General features: G+C 42.5%; 1 protein-coding gene and 1 long non-coding RNA gene across 5 annotated transcripts in view; one reads left to right on the top strand and one right to left on the bottom strand.

Annotated features, from left to right (window-relative positions):
* The first annotated feature begins 11 nt into the window (after positions 1-11).
* On the top strand, positions 12-18,529 carry LOC132382672 (uncharacterized). Of its 2 annotated transcripts, none has more exons than XR_009508443.1 (2): positions 12-268; positions 15,563-18,529. It is a non-coding gene; the product is annotated as an uncharacterized LOC132382672 (long non-coding RNA). The 2 variants fall into 2 exon arrangements; XR_009508442.1 differs by having other exon boundaries at positions 12,023-18,529.
* Positions 18,530-19,883: 1,354 nt separating this feature from the next.
* Positions 19,884-21,991, bottom strand: part of LOC132382671 (signal peptide peptidase-like 2A) — a 38,687-nt gene continuing 36,579 nt past the window's right edge. For all 3 annotated transcript variants that reach the window (XM_059953113.1, XM_059953112.1, XM_059953114.1), the window contains one exon: positions 19,884-20,604. In XM_059953113.1, the coding sequence (XP_059809096.1) occupies positions 20,567-20,604 (38 nt within the window). In that variant the 3' untranslated portion in view covers positions 19,884-20,566. The remainder of the gene's footprint in view (positions 20,605-21,991) is intronic.

Raw genomic sequence — 21,991 nt, 5'->3', positions numbered from 1 at the left:
ACATGGCTGACGCCCCGCCCGAGGGAACGCCCCAGAAAAACATGGCTGACTGAGTGTGGCGGTGTGGGGGGAGTCCGTACCGTACCGGGCCTTGGCCCACTGACACAGTCTGGATCCCCTGTCAGACCCCCTCTCCCCATCCTCGGCGTCTGTCCCCTGCCTTTTGGTGTCCACGAGATGCTGGTCCACGTAGGAAAGGAGGATCAGGCCCAGTTCTGGAAGCTGGATGTCGCCTACAACATTAGTAACCCTGAAGTGAGGAAGCAACGTGAGTTCATAAGTATTTAGACTCGAGGTTCCCGATCTTTTGTTTTATGCCGTGGACCAATATTATTAAGCAAGCAGTCTGTGGGATCCCAGGTTGGGAACCCCTGGTTTAGACGGTGATGTGGTAACTAATTTGTGGGAGCACCAGCCGCTGTCGGACCCCTGTAGCAGGACAATCGGAGTGCAGGTTGGTTTGAGATGGGGAGGATGGATTGTGTGTGGTCAGGTAGCGTCTGTGTCTGTGGGAGAGAAACGGGTAATGTTTCTGGTTAAAGACCATTTGTCAGAATAGGAGAATGGCTAATTCTAAGCTGCGAAAAGAGGTATGGTGGGTAGGACGAAGGAAATGATTGTTTGAGACCAGGGCCATTACAGAGAAATGCATACGTTGGTGGGTTAAGGAGGGAAGTTGAACAGAAGGTATGAAATGAGGGGTGTCAAAGGGTGAGAATGCAAAAACAAAGGAAAAGTAAATAAAGTGCAGGTCAGGTGGTGCTGTTGGAAATGGGACAGTGAGCCAATACAACAGACATTGCAGGTGTTAGTACCAGCTTGACACGATAGCTGATATTGAGCTCAGGTGCAAGATGAGGTGTTGTTCCTCTAGCTTATGTTGGCTTGGGGTTCAATTGTATAGGAGGTCATGGAGAGTTAGTGGCTGAGAGCTCCGAGTCACGTCTCTAGACTAAATGCAGAGGTGCTGCAAAGCTGTCACGCATCTGGATTCTCTAATGAAAGCACAAATGCACTGTCATTGGAGGAAATGCAAATGAATCATCACTTTCCTTGGAAGTCCTGACATGGTAGGAAGGAAGTAGGTGAAATGATAGACATTGCTCTCACTATGATGCTTCTGCTCGCTCGACCAAGTGCGATCATAAGGGGGAACGGTTGTTGCAAATGGGGACAGACCAGGGAACCTTGCCATTATTCGAAGGGTCATGGACCTCAAATTGGGAACCCTGCTGTAAAGAGGAAAGGAAGCTGGTGGGTGAAATCTCATAGAATCTGGAATTGGGTTAGGGTTGATTCTAACTTTAACGCACAAGAGGGCACAGTGATAGCGTAGCAGTTGGTGCGACACTACTACAGTTCAGAATGTTCCGGAGTTCAATTCCAGATCCAATCTGTAGCAAGTTTCTGTACATCCTCCCCGTGGAATGCATAGGTTTTCTCCCACAATCCAAAGATGTGCCAGGAAGGTTGTTGTCAATTGCCCTGTGATTAGGTTAGGGTTAACTGGCGCGGCTTGGAAACCCCGAAGGGTATCATTAAATAAAACTGCCCACTTCCTGCTACTAACACCCTGAGCTCTGGGGAAGTGAGGACCAAAGAACTTGTACTTTCTCTGGCCGAGGGGAGAAAAGTTGTAAGCAATAGTTGAGTTTGGTTCGAAGTCTCCTCAGTTATGATATAAGGGAAGTCACAGTTCAGGAAGGTACTTGAGGCACTTGGAAAATGTAAGTACAGCAGAAATGAAGGATCTTTGACCCAAAGCATTAACTCTGTTTCTTTCTGCACAGATGCTGTCTGGCCTACTTACTTCAGACTTGCAGCTCTGCAGTTTTTGCATTTTGATTTTTCCACATACAGACTGTCCCCAGATAACAAACAGATTCAGTTTTTACAGACTTTCCGTGTCAGAAAATAAACAAAAAAATCACTCTATGGTAACCATCCCTCAATGGTATTGTAATGAATGGTATCAAAAGCATATCAACCTGATAAGAACAGTGATTAAAAGTAAACAGAGAGAAATCTAGTTCTGTCATTTGTAGGAATGAAGTTACTGTGTGTGCGTGTGTACATGGGACTTTTGAATTTAATAATATTCTGGGAGCTTGTTTTTATGTACAGCCTATCCTTTAAGCCAGGTGTTCTTAACCTGGAGATTTCCCAAACCAGACTGTGGATTGCAGAAGAGAGTAAAATTGAAGAAATGCTTGAGCTGGAGTTTGCAAGAGTGAAAGACATGGACAGATTTGAGCATGATAGATCTGAAGTCATGTGCCTTTGCTAATCAGTAAGCAGAGTTATTAGATCCATGAGACAATGAAGGAGATGCAGAGAGTGGAACTGTTGGTGAAAGATTAGATGAGAAAGGGGAACATTGAAACAGAAGAATTTGAAGGTAATTAAAACATGGATGAGGATTTTGAGAGCAAGTGGTTAAGGCCATTGTCATGTACTAGATCTACCAACACTTGGAGAGATGGTCTGATTTGGGACAGTCAGCATGGAAAGTTCTTCAAGGAGGTATGCGATAGGGTGAATGGTGTCTGTACAGATTTTAGCAAAGCTTTTCAAAGCTGTTTCATTTGACTGTGTTCATGGGCATTCATGTATGGTGAATAATAATTGAACTTAAACTTAAAACTTGACACTGCATGACCATAAGACAAAGGAGCAGAAGTCGGCCATTCAGCCCATCTTCTCCACCATTTCATCATGAGCTGATCCAATTTCCCCTTTAGTCCCATTCCCCCGCCTTCTCACCATAACCTTTGATGCCCCGACTACTCAGATACCTATCTATCTCTGCCTTAAATACACCCAATGACTTGGCCTCCACTGTCGCCCATGGCAACAAATTCCATAGATTCACCACCCTCTGGCTAAAAAATTTTTTCTCATCTCTGTTCTGAATGGGTGCCTTGCAATCTTCAAGTCATGTCCTCTCGTACTAGACTCCCCCACCATGAGAAACAACTTTACCACATCCACTCTGTCCATGCCTTTCAACATTAGAAATGTTTCTATGAGGTCCCTCCTCATATGTTAACCCTCTCATTCCCGGAATCATTCTAGTGAATCTTCTCTGAACCTCATGCTAGTCTGGAAGGCTGGGATCCAGGGAGAATAGCAGATTGAATTCAAGAGGAAGCAGGGGGTTCTTTCTCAGGCTAGAGTCTTGTGTCTCATGCTGTGCCACAAAGTTTGATACTAAAATCTTTGTTGTTTGCAATTTAAATGAAACAATTTGGACATGAATGTACAGGCATGGTTAGTTAGTTTGCTGATGATACTAACATAGATGTGTTGTAGGTAGGACAGAAGGTTATAAAAAGTTATTAATCTGCTCAGAATGTGAGCTTGGGATTGGTAGATGGCATTCAGTCCAGGTAAGTGTGAGGTATTGCAGTTGGCAGATCAGACCAGGATGAGAGTGGTACAGAACAGGGGACCCAGGACTGCAAGAGCGTAGTTCAGTGAACGTGGCGTCACAGCTATAGACAAGGTGCTGAAGAAGGTGTCTGGCACTCTGACCTTTATCAGTTAGGGCACTGAGTACAGGAATTGTTTAGTTGTATTGCAGTTATATAAGCTGTTGGTGAGGCTACACGAAGTACGGTGTACAGTTTTGCTCAACCTGTTACAGGACAGATGTTAAACTGGAAAGAGTGCAGAAAAGATTTGCCAGGAGTTACAAGGGGAGGTTTGTAGTCTAGGACTTTATTCCCTGGGATGTAGGAGATTAAGGGATGACATGATAGAGCTATACAAGATCATGAGAGTTATGACAGGGTGAAAACATACAGTCTTTTTCAAAGGGAGGAGGCAAAAACAAGAGGGCATAGGCTTAGGATAAAAGGTGAGGGATTTAGAGGGGGCATCAGGGTGGCCTCTTCACACAAAGGGCAGTGCATATTTGGATGAACGGCCAGAAATCACATTTAAAAACCACCCATGAATACATGGGTAGGAGAGGTTTAGAGACCAAACATGGCAGCTGGGGGCAACACACAGTATGAATGAGTTGGACAAAGGGCTGGTTTTTGTGCTGCATGACTGACTGAAAATATTTCCATTTTCAAGGAGTGAAGGTGACAAATAGATTGTTTCCAAATTATTGGCAATTACTTCAAAATATAAAAGGGGCCATATAAGTTTCTATTTTTTTAAGGCAATATAGTAGTGAACAAAGTATAAGGGTAATGCCAGGAAAAACTTAGATGGCAAAGGAGAGAGAGGTTTCCCAAGTTCCTATTATCCTGAATCCCATCAAACATGAAACACATTTCCTGTAAACACCAGATAGAATGCCAGTTCTGTGTAGTAGACTCTGATATTGTGTTGCCATAGTTTAATATATTAACAGTAAATATTTTTCCTCTAATTATAAAACCTTTGCCATATTTTTAATAATGTTCACCAATTTCTGTCTCTCAGTGCCTCCAAATTACGTTCTTATTCAGGCGATTGACCTCACCACTGAGGCTAGAAGCAAGTGTTGCCTGTCTGGAACACGCCCTTGTCAGAGAGGCTGATCATAGCAATTAAATAAACTGAAGGAGCTGTCGGGCCTCCGTGCACTGATGTTTCAATATGTTGCAAACAGTCATATATTTTCATAATATATAATTAACAAAGTTTGTTTTTCCTTTTCCTGCTGCTGCTCCCTACCCCAAGCCCCCTGTTTCGTAAAATACTATCTTGCCAAAGCCAAGAGAAAACACACCCTAGTTACTATTTCAAAACTTACATTCCCATAACAAAGAAAAATTGTGTTACATTTTACTAAGTATGTAAGATTTATTGAGTTTTTATGCTGTTTGTTAAAACTGTCTGTTTACAAATCAGGAATCCACCATTTTATATTAACATGTGGATTAAGTGCTAGAATTCTGGAAGAAATCTACCAAGTAGAAGATAGAGGGAGTGCCATCGACCACTGTAAGGCAGTTAGGCAGAAGCCATTTCACTGGTAAAGTACAACTTGATCCAATGTCTATAATATGAGCTCAGTCAAAAATGCTGCTCTGGTGTCAGTTCATGCTGAGCAATAAGCTCAATTTCCTGTTAGATCACCAGCAGTCGCATGCCATCTGTCCCATCCACTCCATAATGTACTGGTTAGGCACAGGAGTACATTCAGCCAGAGACTCATTCCACCCAGATGTAACACTGAGCGTCATAGGAAGTCATTCCTACCTGTGGCCATCAAACTTCACAACTCCTCCCTTGGAGTGTCAGACACCCTGTGCCAATAGGCTGGTCCTGGACTTATTTCCACTTGGCATGATTAACTTATTATTTAATTATTTATGGTTTTACATTGCTATATTTCTTAACTATTCTTGGTTGGCATGGCTATAATGAAACCCAATTTCCCTCGGGATCAGTAAAGTATGTCTGTCTGTCTGTAACAAGAGTGGGCTCCCTCACCTCTGACCCTCAACACAGGTGCCCCTCAGGGCTGTGTTCTAAGCCCTCTCCTGCGCTGTCTGTGTCACCACCCACAGCTCCAATTTGCTGATGACACCACACTGATTGGCCTAATCTCAAATAATAATGCGGCAGCCTTCAGGGAAGAAGTCATCACCCTGACACAGTGTTGTCAAAAGAACAACCTCTCCCTCAATGTCGCAAAAACAAAGGAGCTGGTTGTGCACTACAGGAGGAATGGAGATGGGCTAACCCCTATTGATAGCAATGGATCTGGGGTTGAGAGGGTGAACAGCTTTAAGCTCCTTGGCATCAACGAGGATCTCACGTGGTCTGTGCGTAACGGCTGTGTGGTGAAAAGGACAGCAGTGCCTCTTTCACCTCTTAGACGGTTGAAGAAATTTGATATATGCCCCCAAATCTTAAGAAATTTCTACAGGGGAACTGGTTTCTGCAGGGAGTGGTGCGGACAGCCCAGCGCATCTGTAGATGTGAACTTCCCTCAATTTAGGGCATTTATAAAGACAGGTGTGTAAAAGGGGGCCGAAGGATCATTGGAGACCCGAGTCACCCCAACCACAAACTCTTCCAGCTGCTACCATCCAGGGAACAGTACCTCAACTTAAAAACCAAGATCAACAGGTTCCGGGGCAGCTTCTTCCACCAGGCCATCAGACTGATTAATTCATGCTGACGCACTGTATTTCTATGTTATATTGACTGTCCTGTTGTACATGATAGTTATTATGTAGATGGAGACATAACATAAAGGTTCTTACTCATGTATATGAAGGATGTAAGTAATAAAAGTCAATTCAATTCACTGGCAACTTATCAATTCATAGACCATAGGACATAGAAGTAGAATTCGTCAATTCAGCCTACCAACTCTGCTCCACCATTCCATTATGGCTGATTATGGCTCTCAATCCTGTTCTTCTGCCTCCTTCCTGTTAACTTTGATACCCTAATTAGCAAGAACCTATCACTCCCTTCTTTAAATATACCCAATGGCTTGACATCCACTGCCATCTGTAACAATGAATTCCACACATTTAATACCTTCTGGCTAAAGAAATTCCTCCTCATCTCTTTTCTGAATGCAAGTCCCTCTATTCTGAGGCTGTTCCCTCTGATCTTACACCCACTGACCATAGGAAGTGTCCCCTCCATGTCCACTCGATCTAGGCCTTTCAATATTCAATATACTTCATTGAAATCCACTTTCCACCAATCCAATTCTTCTGAACTCCAGTGAATGAAGTCACAGATCCAGTAAACACTCCTCAGTCAGTATGTTAACCCTTTCATTTCTGAGATCATTCTTGTGAACCAACTATGGAGCCTCACCAATGCCAGCCCATCTTTTCTTGGATTACAGACCCAAAACTGTTCACAATACTCCAAGTGCTGTCTTATAACCTCCTAGCATTAAATCCTTGCTCGTATATTCGAGTCCTCTTGAAATTAATACTGACATTGCATTTGCCTTTCAACCTACAAGTTAACCTTTAGAGAATCCTGTACAAGGACTTCGAAGTCCCTTTGCGCCTCTGCTTTTTGGATTTTCTCTCATTTAGAAAATAGTCCACACCTTTATTCCTTCTACCAAAGTGCATGACCATACACTGACCATACTGTATTCCATCTGCCACTTCTTTGATCATTCTCCCAATCTGTCTAAGCATTCATGCAGAGTCCATGCCCCTCCACCTATCTTCATAGCGTCTGCAAACTTGACCACAAAGCCAGCAATTTCATCATCCAAATCATTGACATGTAACGTGAGAAGTGGTTCCAACATTGACCCCTGTGGATACAACTAGTCACTGGCAGCCAGCTGGAAAAGGCCCTATTATTCCCATTCTTTGTCTCCTGCCGGCCAGCCAATCTTCTATTCATGCTGGTATCTTTACTGTAATGCCATGGATTCTTGTTAAGCAGCCTCAAGTGTGGCAACTTGTCAAAGGCCTTCTGAACATCCAAGTAATCAATATCCTTTGTCTATCCTGCCTGTTATTTCCTCAAATAATTCCAACAGATTTTTTAGGCATGATTCCCTCTTAAGGAGACTATGTTAAATTCAACCTATTTTATCATGTGTCTCCGAGTACTCTGAAACATCATCCATAATAATAGACTCCAACATTTTCCCAACCACTAAAGTCAGGCTAACTGGCCTATAATTTCTCTTCTGCTTCCCTCCCTTCTTAAAGAGTGGAGTTACATCTGCAATTTTCCAGTCCTCTGAAGCCATTCCAGAATCTAGTGATTCTTGACAGATCATTACTACTGCCTCCACAATCTCTTCAGAACCCTGGGGTGTAGTCATTCCAGTACAGGTGATTTGTCTACCTTCAGAATTCTCAGCTTCTCAAGCTCCTTCCCCTTACTAATGGCAATAACACTCACTTCTGCCCCTTGAAACTCTTGAATTTCTGGCATACAGCTAGCGTCTTCCACAGAGAAGACTAATGCAAAATACTTATTGAGCTTGTCCACCATTCCTTTGCCCCTCATCACTACCTCTCCAGCATCATTTTCCAGCAGTCCAATATCCACTCTCGCCTCTCCTTTACTTTCATACATGTGAAATAACTCTTTTATAGGATTGGGAAGCTTTTCAAAACCAACAGAAGGCAACAAAAAAAAAGTCATTAAGATGAAATACAAAGGTAAGTCGACCAATAATATTAAAAAGGATACCAAAAGTTCCTTCAGATATACAGCATAAAGTGTAAAAGGGAGATGAGGGTACATATCAAACTGCTGGAAAATAATGCTGGAGAGTTTCAAATGATGCCAGCAATGGGGACAAGGAAATGGCAGACAAATATTTTGCATCAGTCTTCACTGTGGAAGACATTACCAATTAGCCAGAAGTTGGAGAGTATGGGAGCAGAAGTGTGTGGTCATTACTAGAGAGAAGGTGCTTGGGAATCTGAAAGGTCTGTAGGTAGGTAAGTCACCTAGACCAGATGATGTACACCCCAGGGTTCTGAAAGAAGTGGCTGAAGGGATTGTGGAGGCATTAGTAATGATCTTTAAAGAATCACTAGATTCTGGAATGTCACTGCACTGTTCATGAAGGGAGAAAGGCAGAAGAAAGAAAATTATGGACAGTTAGTCTGACCTCAGTGGTTGGGGAGATGTTGGAGCTGGTTGAAAAAAGCCCATAGTCAGCATGGCTTTCTTAAGGAAAAATCTTGCCTGACATATCTGTTGGAAATCCTTAAAGAATGAACTAGTAGGATAGACAATGGAGAACCAGGGGATATTGTGTACTTGTCAAAGGCCTTTGGAAAATCCAAGGTGCCATACAGGAGACTGCTTAACAAGTTGAGACCCTATGGTATTGCAAGAAAGATACCAGCATGGAGGGTTAGCTTAGTAAGTTTGCTGATGACACAAAGGTCATCTATGGTATCTGGATGACCCCAATAGACTTACAGGTGAAGTGTCACCTCACCTGGAAGGACTGTTTAGAGCCCCCAAATAATAGTGAGGGAGGAGGTGTAGGGGCAGGTGTAGCACTTGTTCCGCTTGCAAGGATAGGTACCAGGAGGGAGATCAGTGGGGAGCAATGAATGGACAAGGGAGTTGCGAAAGGAGTGATCCCTGCAGAAAGCAGAAAGTGGCGGGGGACGGGAAGATGTGCTTGGTGGGATCCCATTGGAGATGGTGGAAGTAACAGACAATTATGTGCTAGACACGAGGCTGGTGGGAGGATGGGGTGAGGGCAGATATGTGTGAAATGGAAGAGATATGGTTGAGGGCAGCATTGATGGTGGAAGCCCTTTTCTTTGAAAAAGGAGGACATCTCCTTTAGTCTGGAATGAAAAGCCTCATTTTGAGAGCAGATGTGGTGGAAAGAGGTATAGTCTGGGTAGCTATGAGAGTCATTGAGTTTATAATGGACATCAATGGATAAGCTGACTGCAGAGATAGAGACAATGAGATCAGGGGGAGGGAGGTATCGGAAATGAAGCAGGTAAACTTGAGGGTAGGGTGGAAGTTGGAGACAAGGTTTCTTAGGGACGGCCAACTTGGCTTTCTTTGAGGAGGTAACAAGCAGGCTTGATGAAGGAAAGTCAATGGACGAATGGATTTTCAGAAGGCCTTTGACAAGGTGCTACATATGAGGCTTCTAAACAAGATTGGAGTGTGTGGTGTTAGAGCAAGGTATTCATATGGATAGAAGATTGGCTGACTGCCAGAAGGCAGAGAGTTGGGGATGATGAGGTTCTTTTCAGGGTGGCTGCCAGTGACCCATGGTCTATATCCCCCCCCCCCCCCCCATCTGCCCATGCGTGGTCCATATTTCTTCCCCCCATCAGCCCACACATGGTCCACATTCCCCCTCATCTGCCCACATGTGGTCCATGTCCCCCCCCATCTGCCACACGTGGTCCATAATCCCCTTCCTATCTTCCCACGTGTCCACATTTGCTCCCCAACTATTCCGTCTGTCTAAATGTCTCTTAAAATGTACTTTTGTGTCTGTTTCTGCCATTATCTCTAGCAACACAATCCCAGCATCTAACACTCCTTTTCCCTGCACATCCCCTTTAAACTTTCCTCCTCTTAAAGCAATGCTCTCTATATTTAACATTTCTACCTGGGACGTTATCTATGTCCCTCATAATTCTAAAACCATCTATCCAGTCTCCCATCGGCCTCTAACTCACTGCAGAAAATAATCCAAGTTTGTCCAAACTTCTCTTATATCTGATAGTCTTTAGGCGACACCCTGGTGCACTCTCTCTAGAGCCTCCACATCCTTCCTGTAATGAAGTGACCAGAGCAGAATGCAGTAGTCTGGACTTTGACTTCTTGACTCCTGTTTTCAATACCCCAACCGATGAGGGCAAGCTTCTCCACCACTATCAATTGGTACTACCACTTTCAGGGAGCTCTGGGCTTTGACACCATGATGCCCTTGTACATCGATGTCCTCAAGTGTCCTGACATTTATACCATTTGTCCTCCCCTTACTAGGCCCATGTAGACTACAACCAGTGCCTTTATCACCTCCGCAAAAGAACTCAATCATTTAAAACGTGAACTGCCTGCACAAAGCCATAAGCTTTTGGAGAGTGGCCATTCAGCCCATCGAGTCTGTTACACCATTCAATGGCATCTGATCTTTGTTTCTCAAGCCCATTCTCGTACCTTCTCCATTATCAATCAGGAACCTATCAATCTCAACCTCTGCCTTAAATACACCCAGTCTTTAAGTCTTGTCTTCCTGATGAAAGGTCTCAACCCAAAATGTCGACCGTTAATTCCTTCCCATAGATGCTGCCTGACCTGCTGAGTTTCTCCAACATTTTATGTGTGTTCCTGAAGATTTCCAGCATCTGCAGAATCTCTTGTGATTATGGTACAGCCAATCACTTGCCCTTCACAGCTCACATGCCAACAAATTCCACGGATTCACCATCCTCTGCCTGAAGAAACTCCTCCTCATCTCATGGAATGTCTCTTTATTCTGAGGCTGCGCACTCATATTCTAGACTCTCCTCCTAAGGCAAACATTCTTCCTGTGTCCAGTCTGTCCAGGCCTTTTAATAATCCAGAGGTTTCAATGCGATGCTCTCCCTCTTGTCCTTCTGAACTCCCTCAAGTATGAGTCCAATGCATTGAAACTCCCTTGATCTGTTAAGCTATTCGTTTCAGGAATCATTCTCATGAATTTCCTTTGGACCATCTGCACTACCAACGCAATTTGCACTATCAAATGCAAGGACCAAAACTGTTCACAATACTTCAATTGTTGTCTAAACAGTGTCTTACAAAGCCTCAGCTGTACATGCTTGCTGTTATAGTCTGGTCCTCTCAAAATGAATGCTAGTGTTGCATTTGCCTTCCTTACTAACAACTTACCTGCAAGGTAACCTTAAAGCAGTGTTTCCCAACCTGTTTTAGCCCAACGCTCCCCCCCCGCCCCCCAAAGCACTTTAATACTTTCCAACACACCCCCTAAAAAACCTTCATACTTGCCAACGCCACTCTTGGGCACAATATACTTCCCAGCGCCCCCATAGAATAAAACCATGTCTACCATATGCTAACATGAAAAAAATAATTTTGCTTTAAATTTTAAATTGTCTTTAAACTTAACTTACATAGTACCAGTGTGCTGTACAGCAGCTTTGATATCAATGTGATCCTTGAGCTTGATGATTGTTAGCAAGAATTGAAATACCTGTTCAAGTTGTGACAGCAAAAGCCTGAAGTCCTCACGTGTAACAATGTCCAGGTTGTTTCCATGTTTTTGTGAGTATGTGGTTCATTGCACTGAAGCCTCTTTCAAAAAGGTCAGAGGATGGAAATGCAATGAAGAACAGTTTGGCTCTTCTCCAAAGACCTGGAAACTTTGTATGACAGTGTAGCCACATATCACAAAAGCTGACATTTTTGAAAAGCATTTTCCTTCTTCATCATCCTGAATTTTGATAACTTCTTCTTGCAAGCTCTCTTCCTGTTCTTCCACCTTGTAAAGAAATGGGTTAATTACCCTGTCCAGAATTTCCAGATTGTTCATATCCTTGAAATGATTCTGAAAATCCTTCTTCCGTGACTGCAGGTGTAAACAGTACTCTTCCAAATCACCATCTGTGGAAAGGAGCGCCATACAATCCATGCAAGAAAATTGTGAGAACATTCTTCTCCCAATGTGTTGCTTATATATTTCCAATCTTATGATAAAAGTGGACACTGCACTTTTTGCCTGGATTAAATTGAAATTCTCACCCTGCAGTTTCTTATTTGGAATGTTCATTTTGTCACATGGATCAGCTAGGTATGCTATATCTCCACATAAAAGTTCAATTTTCTTTCCCAAGATCTTGCCAACTTTGAGCAAAAATTCAACAACAATGTCAAAAAGATTAAAGAAATGTTTTAACTAGCAAGCTTTTGACAGCCAATGCACATCAATGTGAAGAAGCAAGTGTTCAAACCCTTCATTGTTATCTTGGCGTAAATGGTGAAATATTTTGCTGTTTAACGGATGAGCTTTAGTTATTACAGGAGTCATCCTCAAAAAAAGTCGCTGGCTGAGGTGTTTGGCTGTGAAATGTTATCGACGAATTACACAATCGATTGCTAACAGATTTGGAATTACTTTTCTCATAAATGCCACTCAACCAGCATAGTGACCTGTCATATATGGTGCTCCATCTGTTACGTAAGAAATCATGTTCCTAATTGAAAACTTTTATCCTCAATATACATTTTGATCTCGTCGTAGATTGATTCTCCGTTGATACTGTTTTTAACATTTTACAAAAGAGAATCTCTTCATAAGTTTCTCCATGTTTGATAAATCATAGATATGCTATTAGCAATGCCTTGTTGTCTCACACAGTTGACTCATCTAGTTTTATCCCAAATTCTGTTTTCTGTTTTATGCATGGTTGATTATCCATGTCTTCACTCATTTCATTAATACAATGAGCTTCAGTTATTACTCAGAGGAATTGATTTTAAAATACTGGAATCCATTTTGAGAACAGTGCTGAGCACTTCTGATACAGCAGGCATTGTTAATCTTTCACTAATTGTATGAGATATTCCACACTTCCCTATTATTTTGGAAATATTATAAGAAGCAATAAGACCACTATCAAAGTCACTTTTATTTTTCTTGGTAAATGACTCCAGTGTGCAACTCTTTTCCAATGTTTCTTTCATCTTCTGGAACTGAGTACTATAATACCATAAGTAGCTTCTTCAGGATGTCTTTTAAGGAAGTGTTTCTGCAACCTGGATGGCTTCATGGTTCATTAGAGAGACAATATTACAAATAAGACACATGGGGTGTGGCTAATCTGATGGGAATGGAATAAAACCAAACTCCAGGTCTGTAACATTGCATTAATGTTTCCTAGCAGGATTAGAGTACAAGGTTTCACCACCTTCGGACTCATAGAGATCACGCCATGTGTGATTATCCATTATTAACCGGACTACATTAAAATAAAAAATTAACACAAAATGGGAATGCCTATCGGATGTTGACAACAGCAGTGAGTTAACATGGTTGGTCAGTTCAAAAGCCTCGTTAGGGTGTCACTTACTAACTCTCCATTGACTTCTATTTCCCCTAACACCATCTTGGGACACATAACCGTCCCCTTTGAGGGGGGACCGGTACTGCCCCCATTGGGAATCACTGCCTTAAGTCCTGATCTAGGACTGCATAACTCTTTGCACTTCCAGTTTCTTAATTCTCTGCCCAGTTAGAAAATGCTCTACACTTTTATTCTTCCCACTAACCACAAACATCATCGAGTAACACACGACATAATCGTGTTCTATCTGGCACATACACCCATGACCAACACACTCATTGACACACACCCACTATCAGATTGTAGCAACCTACTGTCCATTGTCTGGTCACACTCATTCAAGAGCTCACACCAACCTGTGTGCACCAGAGGTATCCACTAACCCACACCCATCAACAATATGCACCAACTGACATCAGATGTCTGCCCTAACCGACCGTCGACCAACAACACACCTTTCAGCTCTACATGCTGAAGCATTTTCTTCTGGAATGGAACAGGTTTCCAGTGATCATCTGCATTTAGTGTTTTGCACAGAATCTGTCACTAGCCAGAAGATATGTAACCACTGATTTTGGAATGGATTACTTTAAATGCTTGGTTTCAATGTGTGGTTCTGGTAATTTCAAACTATTTAGGGATGTAGTTCCATTTGATTTAAAGTATAGACCTGACATGATCACCCCCATGAGATCATAGTATTGTTACAAACACCTAGTTTACCAGCTACAGTTGTTATTCTGTAGATTAACCAAACTGATTTTTGTAGTTTTGGTTTTACACTTACCAGATGTGCCAATGGGGGAGCCACAAAGTAGATAGTATTGATTCCATCTGGAGGTGGGAGAAGTGAAGCTTTTACCTTGGACATATTGATCTGGCAGGAGGCAGTGGAAGGCTTGCTACAAGGACATTTCATGTCCTTGATGTGAGGGTGTTCACACCAGTGCATTTATCAGGAAATTTCTCTGCACTTTGTTTGTATAATAACATGGCCCTCTGCCAGCCCCAATTACATCCCTCTCTAGTTTGTGTCCCAGCCAAGCTCTGCACTGCTTTGAGCAATCAGGCCCTCCTTCCCAAAATACACAGCCATTTTCGCTCTCACGACTGGCGTCCAGGAGCTGGAAAACACACACTACATATAACATTACATAGAAGGGTGTTTATAACATTACATAGATGTTACATATAACATAACATCTGTTCTCCTTCAACTCATCAGGGCACCAGGCAGTGATGGCTGCCCAGGTCAGATCTTTCGGTTGTATCTGGGTCTGAATACAAGATGCCTGGGGTATTTCAGGATTTTTCTGTTTTTATCAGAGGCCTCTCTGGTCAAGGTTGCCACAGCTGATAGTATCTTTTTATCGTTGTTGAGGTTCAAATCAATGAATTCAATATAGATTCAAACCAAAACTCTTCAAATGAGGTACTTAAACAGATGAGGCAGCAACTTTGGCAAGAATGAGTTGCCTGTAGAAGACATTTTATAGAACTGGGTGAGGTTTGGTGTGTGATAAAGGCAGAAGTAAAAGGTAATCACAGAGAGTCAGAACAGAAACTGTTTAGTTATCTAAGATGCTGAGCTCAGTACTGAGCCTGTACTGTATCAGTACTGTGCCCAGATGGAAGATGAAATGCTGTTCCTTGAGCTTGGGTTAGACTTTGTTGAAAAGGTGTTGGAGATAGCAACAGAGGTTGGAGTAGGAGTGAGAGGGAGAATTGACAGGTCAGATCATGCAAACACTTCAGCAAAGTGGTTATAATCTGTGTTTGCTCTCTCCATCCAAGAGGAGATCTCATCCCTTAGCTGACCGCCCAACCCCTATCAGTAGACCATCCTTTGCTTTTTGCAGAGTGATGGCACCATCAAATATTTCTCCCTTTTCCTCAGCCCCTTCATTGGCATTCTCATGGACTGATTGACTTCTCAAACCAACCACTTCTATTCCATTCCATACAACACCTTCCAACAAAACACAGAGGAAACCTCCCCACCGTACAAATAAAACAGTAATGTATTTGTGCTTTTACACTTTTGTTCACAGTTTATGATGCAGATTCCTCCACGATGGGACAGTCCTCTCTTCTCACTGCTGCCATCAAGAAGAAGGTACAAGAACCTCAAGACTCACACCACTAGGTTCAGGAACATTTATTAGCCTTAAACCATCAGGGTTCTGAACCAAAGGGGATAACTTCACTCAACTTCACACCCCATCATTGAAATGTTCCCATAACCACTGGACTCTCTTTCACGGCTCTTTATCTCAGGTTCTTGATATTTATTGCTTACTTATATTATTGTTTCTTCTTTAAGCATTTGCAGTTTGTTGTCTTCTGCACTCTGGTTGAACGCCCTAGTTGGACAGCCTTTCATTGATTCTATTATAGCTACAGATTTGTTGAATATGCTCATGAGAAAATGAATCCCAGGTTGTATTTGGGGATATACAATATACGTACTTTGATAGTAACATTTACTTTGAACTTTGGAACATCTCTGTTCAGAATGCAAGTGTGACCTCAGGCTACCAGATACTGGTAGCTTTAATTCTCCATCCTGGTATCTTCGTTCTCTTAGATTCTTAGTGGAGGTTAATGTAAGTTGAAAGAAAAGTATATCAGCATCTTATTGGTCACCTCAGCCTTCCAGACTCATCAATATGTCCAACAATTTTAAAGTATTGATTCTTCAAGTCATAGAATACTACAGCACAGTAACAGGCCCCTCAGCCCATCTAGTCCATGCCAAGCTGTTATACTGTCTAGTCCAATTGACCCGCATCTGGAACATGACCCTCCATACCCCTCCCATCCATGTAGTTACTTCTGCTGACTTCTCATTCCACATTCTCACCACCCTCTGAGTGAAGAACATTCCCTCAGCATCCCCTTAAATATTTCACCTTTCACCATTAACCTAAAACCTCTAGTTCTAGCCTCACCCAACCAGATGGAAAAAGTCTGCTTGCATTAACTCTCTGTATAATTTTGTATACTTCTATCAAATCTCCCCTCATTTTCCCATGCTCCAGGGAATAAATTCAACTTTTCCCTATAAAGCAGCTCCCCAAGTTCCAGCAACATTCTTGTAAATTTCCTCTACTCTTTCAATCTCTATTGATATCTTTCCTGTGAGTAGGTGACCAAAACTGCACACAATACTCCAAATTAGGCCTCAGCAATGTCTAACACAGCTTCAACATAACATCCCAACTTCTGTTCCCTATATTTTTATTTATGAAGGTCAATGAGCCAAAAGCTTTCTTTACAACTCTGTTTGTGACACCACTTTCAAGTAATTATGGACCTGTTTTCTCAGACCCCTCTGTTCTACCGTTCCTCAATGCCCTACCATTCCCCGTGTAAGGTCAACCCAGTTGGTCCTATTGAAGTGCAAAACCTCACACTTGTCTGCATTCAATTCCATCTGCCATTTTTCAGCTGGTGCAGATTCCTCTGAAAGTTTGATAGCCTTCCTTGCTGTCCATTACACCATCTGTAAATTTGCTGATTCAGTTTATCACATCCTCATCCAGATCATTGATATAGATGACAATCATCAACAAACATAGCCCCAATCCCTGTATAACACTACTAGCAACAAGCCTCCAGTCAGAGAGGAACCGTCCACAACCACTCCCTGGCTTTTCCCACTAAGCCAATGTTGAATCATTCTAAATGCCAAATGACTTAACCTTCTGGCCCAGCCTCTCATGCAGGACCTTGTCAAAGGCCTTGCTAAAGTCCATGTGGATAGGGTTTCCACCCCCTCCCATTTCCTTCAACAACCTTCTTGAAAAGTTTGGTTTGACATGACCTAACATGTACAATGCCACATTGACTATTCCTGTCTGTCCAAATCTGTCCCTTAGAACAGGTTCCAACAATTTACCCTTGACTGATGTCAATCTCTCTAGCCTATAATTTCCCAGTTTATTGAAGTTTTTCTTCAGCAACGAAACATTAACCAACACTTCACCCATGGCTAAGCATGTTTTAAACATTTCAGCAAGCGTCACAACAGTTTCCGCATTAGCCTACCACAAGATCTGATGGGAATCTTTCTGAAGCCCTGGGGATTTATTCACCTCAAGACAGCAGGTACCTCATCCTCTATAATCCATCTGCTTCATGAGCTCAATACTCCTTTCTCTCAGTTCTATGTTCTGTCCATCAGAAAAAGTGGGATCTCCCAGTGACCACCCATTTTAATTCCACTTCCCATTCCCATTACGATATGTCAGTCCATGGCCTCCTCTATAATCCATCTGTTTCATGAGCTCAATACTCCTTTGTCTCAGTTCTATGTTCTGTTCTGTCCATCAGAAAAAGTGGTATCTCCCATTTTAATTCCACTTCCCATTACGATATGTCAGTCCATGGCCTCCTCTACCGTCACAATGAGGCCACACTCATGTTAGAGGAGCAACACCTTATATTCCATCTGGGTAGCCTCCAATCTGATGGCATGAACATTGATTTCTCAGTCTGGTAATAACCATTCCCCTCTTTCACCTTATCTCCTTGACTGCCCACCACCTCCCTTTGGTGCTCCTCCCCCTTTTCCTTCTTCCCTGGCCTTGTCCTCTCCTTTCACATTCCCCCTTCTCCAGCACTATATCTCGTTCCCCAATTTCCCAGCTGTTGACTTCAACCCAACCACCCCAGTTTCACCTATCACCTTGTTATTCCCCTCCCCCACCTTCTTACTCTGACTCCTCTATTTTTCTCCAGTCCTGATGAAGGGTCTCAGCTCAAAACATCAACTGTACTCTTTTCCATTGATGCTGCCTGGCCTGCTGAGTTCCTCCAACATTTTGTGTGTTGCTTGGATTTCCAGATTTTCTTTTGTCTATCTGTGTGTTTCCCAAGTAAATACAGATGTAAAATCTGTTCTCGTGCCATCAAAATTGGGCTTACTCCAATTTGGAATATCAACCTGAGGACAAGTCCTACCCTTCTCTATAATTTTCTTGAAAGTAATAAAATGATGATCACTAGATACCAAATGTTCCTTTGCACGTGCTTCTGTTATCTTAGCATTTGCTTTAAATAGCCCCTGAACAATGGTGAATTGCAGTGGTAGATTGCTCTTCTGGCAGCAATATGCTCTGGTTCTGTGTTAAGCTCGATATTATTCCAATTCAACATTCCCAGTTTGCTGAGTGACACAGGACAAGCATCTGCATTTGAACGGTGAACAGAAAGTTCTGGAAATACCCAGGTCACCTTACAGCAGAAATGAAAAGTTGAACATAAACCAAGTAGAGAAAGCAAGGAGGGGTCAAAAAGGAAATTCTGAGATCAGGTGTTAGTTAGGGGTAAGTCGAGAACAGGGTGGGGTACAGGTCAACAAGATGGTAATTGACAGTAAAGTTGCAGAGAAAGTAACAACTACAATATAAGGACTTTAGCAAAACCTTCGACAAAGTCATTGACAGATTGAAAAGGGTCAATAACAAAACCATTCTTTTAGAGTGCATGTGCTTTAAGATGTTGGACAATCCTGGGTTGTTTTCTCTGGAGCAGCACAGGCTAAAGAGAGATGATCATTTTTATTGACATATGAGAGGCACAGACAGTCAGAACCTCTTCTATAGGGTGGAGGACATGCACTTAAAGTGAGATAGGGAAAACTTGAAAGAAGATGTGTAGACCAAGGTTTTCCTTTACAGAACGGTGGGTTCCTGCAACAAGCTGCCAGGGGTGGTGCTGGAGGCAGAGACAATGAAGATGTTTAAGCAAATTTTGGATACACGAGTATGTAGGGAGTGAAATAGTGTGGAACAATTGCAGGCAGAAGAGTTTCAGTTTAATTTTATATTGTGCTTTGAACAGATGTTGGTTGGTCGTTGAGTTTATTACAGATGTGGTGAGTTGGTCATATTTGGTACAGATGTGGGTTGAAGGCCATTGGTCGAGTTTGTTACGGATGTGGTGACTTTGTTGTTTTGGTACAGATGTGGTTTGAGGATCATTGGGCTGGTATGGATGTTGTGACTTGATTGTGTTTAGCACAGATGTGGGTAGATTGTGTTTATTAGATGTTGTGAGTTGGTAGTGTTTGGTACCAATGTGGTGGTTTGAACGCCATAACGTTCGGTACAGATATTGTGGGTTAAGGTCTATTTCCCGTGCTGCTTTGCTCCATGATCTGTCCTCAGTGAAGACTGCATTTTCCTCAACATCTCTTCCAGCTGTGTTCACTGGTGTGGAAAATTTTTATCCATGATGGACTGAGCAGTATGTTATCTCTGTTTAAGGGCATTGGTCTTTGCACACGCTTCACCACACATCTACAAACATTTGCCTGATGGTTGAGGGGTAATGATGGTTAAGAAAAAAAAAAATCAAAGTCAGAGCCATTTGCAAATGTATTTAATAAAATATTTCAGAAGTTACATTCCCTTATGCAAATTGCAACATGTAGAATTTCAGTTTTCATTTGTAGGAGTACAAACTTTGTAGACCACCCTTTTCCACAGAATGCATTTCAAAGTTAAATGCAAATCATATTACACAGCAGTACAGTTTAATCTTTACCCTCACATGAATTAATGTGGTCAAACCTGTCTGGTTGGGGCAGAGGTGGATCTCACTGACACTTCGAGATGGTCCACAAGAACTATTCAGTGACTGCCATGAGCCATTGGACATTGTTTTTACCTCAATGTGCCTTTCTGGCTTTCATCAGGGTAGCAAGCAAGTGATAGCAAATCGAGCAGTTTAGTGCAAGAGGAACCAGAAAAGTTTGACCAGATTAACTGAAACTTCATATAAAATGCTTAACAATGGCTCTTACACCAGTTTCTGAAGGCATAAAAGTGCATCATGGATTCTCTGATTCAGGAAAATCATTAGTCATTACAAAAATATTTCAACGTAGAAACTTGTGCTCAGAGTTAGTCATTGTCAGGCCACCATCTTCCGGATTTGCCCTAGAGTTTTCTAATTATTTGGTAGCAAAATATATAGAGAAAATTAGTGGTAACGCAGTAAGTGGCATCTTTCAGGGATTCCCTGACACAGGCTCAATCAGAGCAGCATCAGTCTCTTCGCTCACTGTTCCGACTGGACTCATCATCTGAGGGCAAAAACAACAGTTAACATCACATTCATTTCACCCTACAAAGGAAAAACTTCTCAACCCAACAATACAGCAAATAAAAAAAACATTTCCAAGGTTAGCAAACATCACATGGCTCATAGACCATGTGAACCTCAAGACTGGAAAATGTTCTGTTGTCCAGAAATACTTGACACAGATGTTTCCCCCATTCTCAGGAAGGCTGTGCTGTGTGTTCATGTGTGCAAACACTGTAAATAAAGTGGGAAACCAGCCTGGGAGTGGCATCTACCAGCTGACGAGAGAGAGCTAATGAGTACAACTGTGAAAGACAATGGCGGAAAGTCCAAGGAACACCGGGCAGTGAGGACAGAGACAGTGTGGGCCAGATGAAGGAAAATGAGGAAGCAGATGGCAGGTCCAAAGCGACCTCTCCTCCCACGTAGTCTGCCCCTTAAGGTGTGAAGTGAATACTGCATCAACCCAGGACATAGCAGTTGAAGAGTTCAGGCAGGGGGTGAGGGTAACAATAAATTCTCAAGTGTGTTCAGGGTTAATCAGTTAGGCGTCCTCATGCAGGACTTCCTAAAGGCCAATTTGCAAGTTGCTTCAGTGGTTATTAAGGCAATGCGATGTTAGCATTCATTGTGAGGGGACTAGAACGTAGAAGCAAGGCAGTGGTGAGGCCTCACTCGGAATATCATGAGCAGCTTTGGGCCCCTTATCTAAGAAAATATATGTCCGGGAGAGGTGGGGGTGGGGGTATATATATATATATGGAACAAACTGCCTGAGGAAGTGGGTGAGGCAGGCATGTTAACACTTGGACAGGTATTTGGATGGGAAAGGCTTAAAGCGAAGTGAGCCAAAGGCAGAGAAATGGAACTGTAATGTAGGTGGGAATCTTGGTTAGCACAGACCAGATGGGCTGAAGGGCCTGTCTCTACACTGTAATACTATTAGATGGGTATTTGCAGGGCACCCAGTGACATTGTTTGCTTGTCACATTATACTGTTCCAGCTCCTTGCACCTCACTACAGGAACTTGCTCCCTCTTCAGCAGTTTCGTTAGCCGATTAGATCTGATCACTGGTCCTAGTAAATGGCAAATTCTCTCCTGCTTAAAGACATCACTCCAAAAATCAACATTAAAATTTGATGATAACAAGGTCAAAATCTGTCTGAAAATCATCATTAATCACCATTAATATTTGACAACAGCAAGGCCAAAATCACACAAATTAAAGCAACACGATGTAGCTTAAAGATTTGATTTCTTTCGTTGCACAAAAGCTTCTGGAGCATCACTTAAGCAAAGCAGATTTTCAGGAGTGCGTAATGGGATAGTGAAGGAAAGGGACAGTTATGGAGATCCAGCTGGAAGATAAAGCCTCCGCAGCAGCCC

This window comes from Hypanus sabinus, chromosome 28, assembly GCF_030144855.1.
Source record: "Hypanus sabinus isolate sHypSab1 chromosome 28, sHypSab1.hap1, whole genome shotgun sequence".
In the NCBI taxonomy this organism is placed as follows: domain Eukaryota; kingdom Metazoa; phylum Chordata; class Chondrichthyes; order Myliobatiformes; family Dasyatidae; genus Hypanus; species Hypanus sabinus.
The sequence above is the reverse complement of the archived record's forward strand: the minus strand, read 5'-3'. Positions and strand labels throughout refer to the sequence as shown.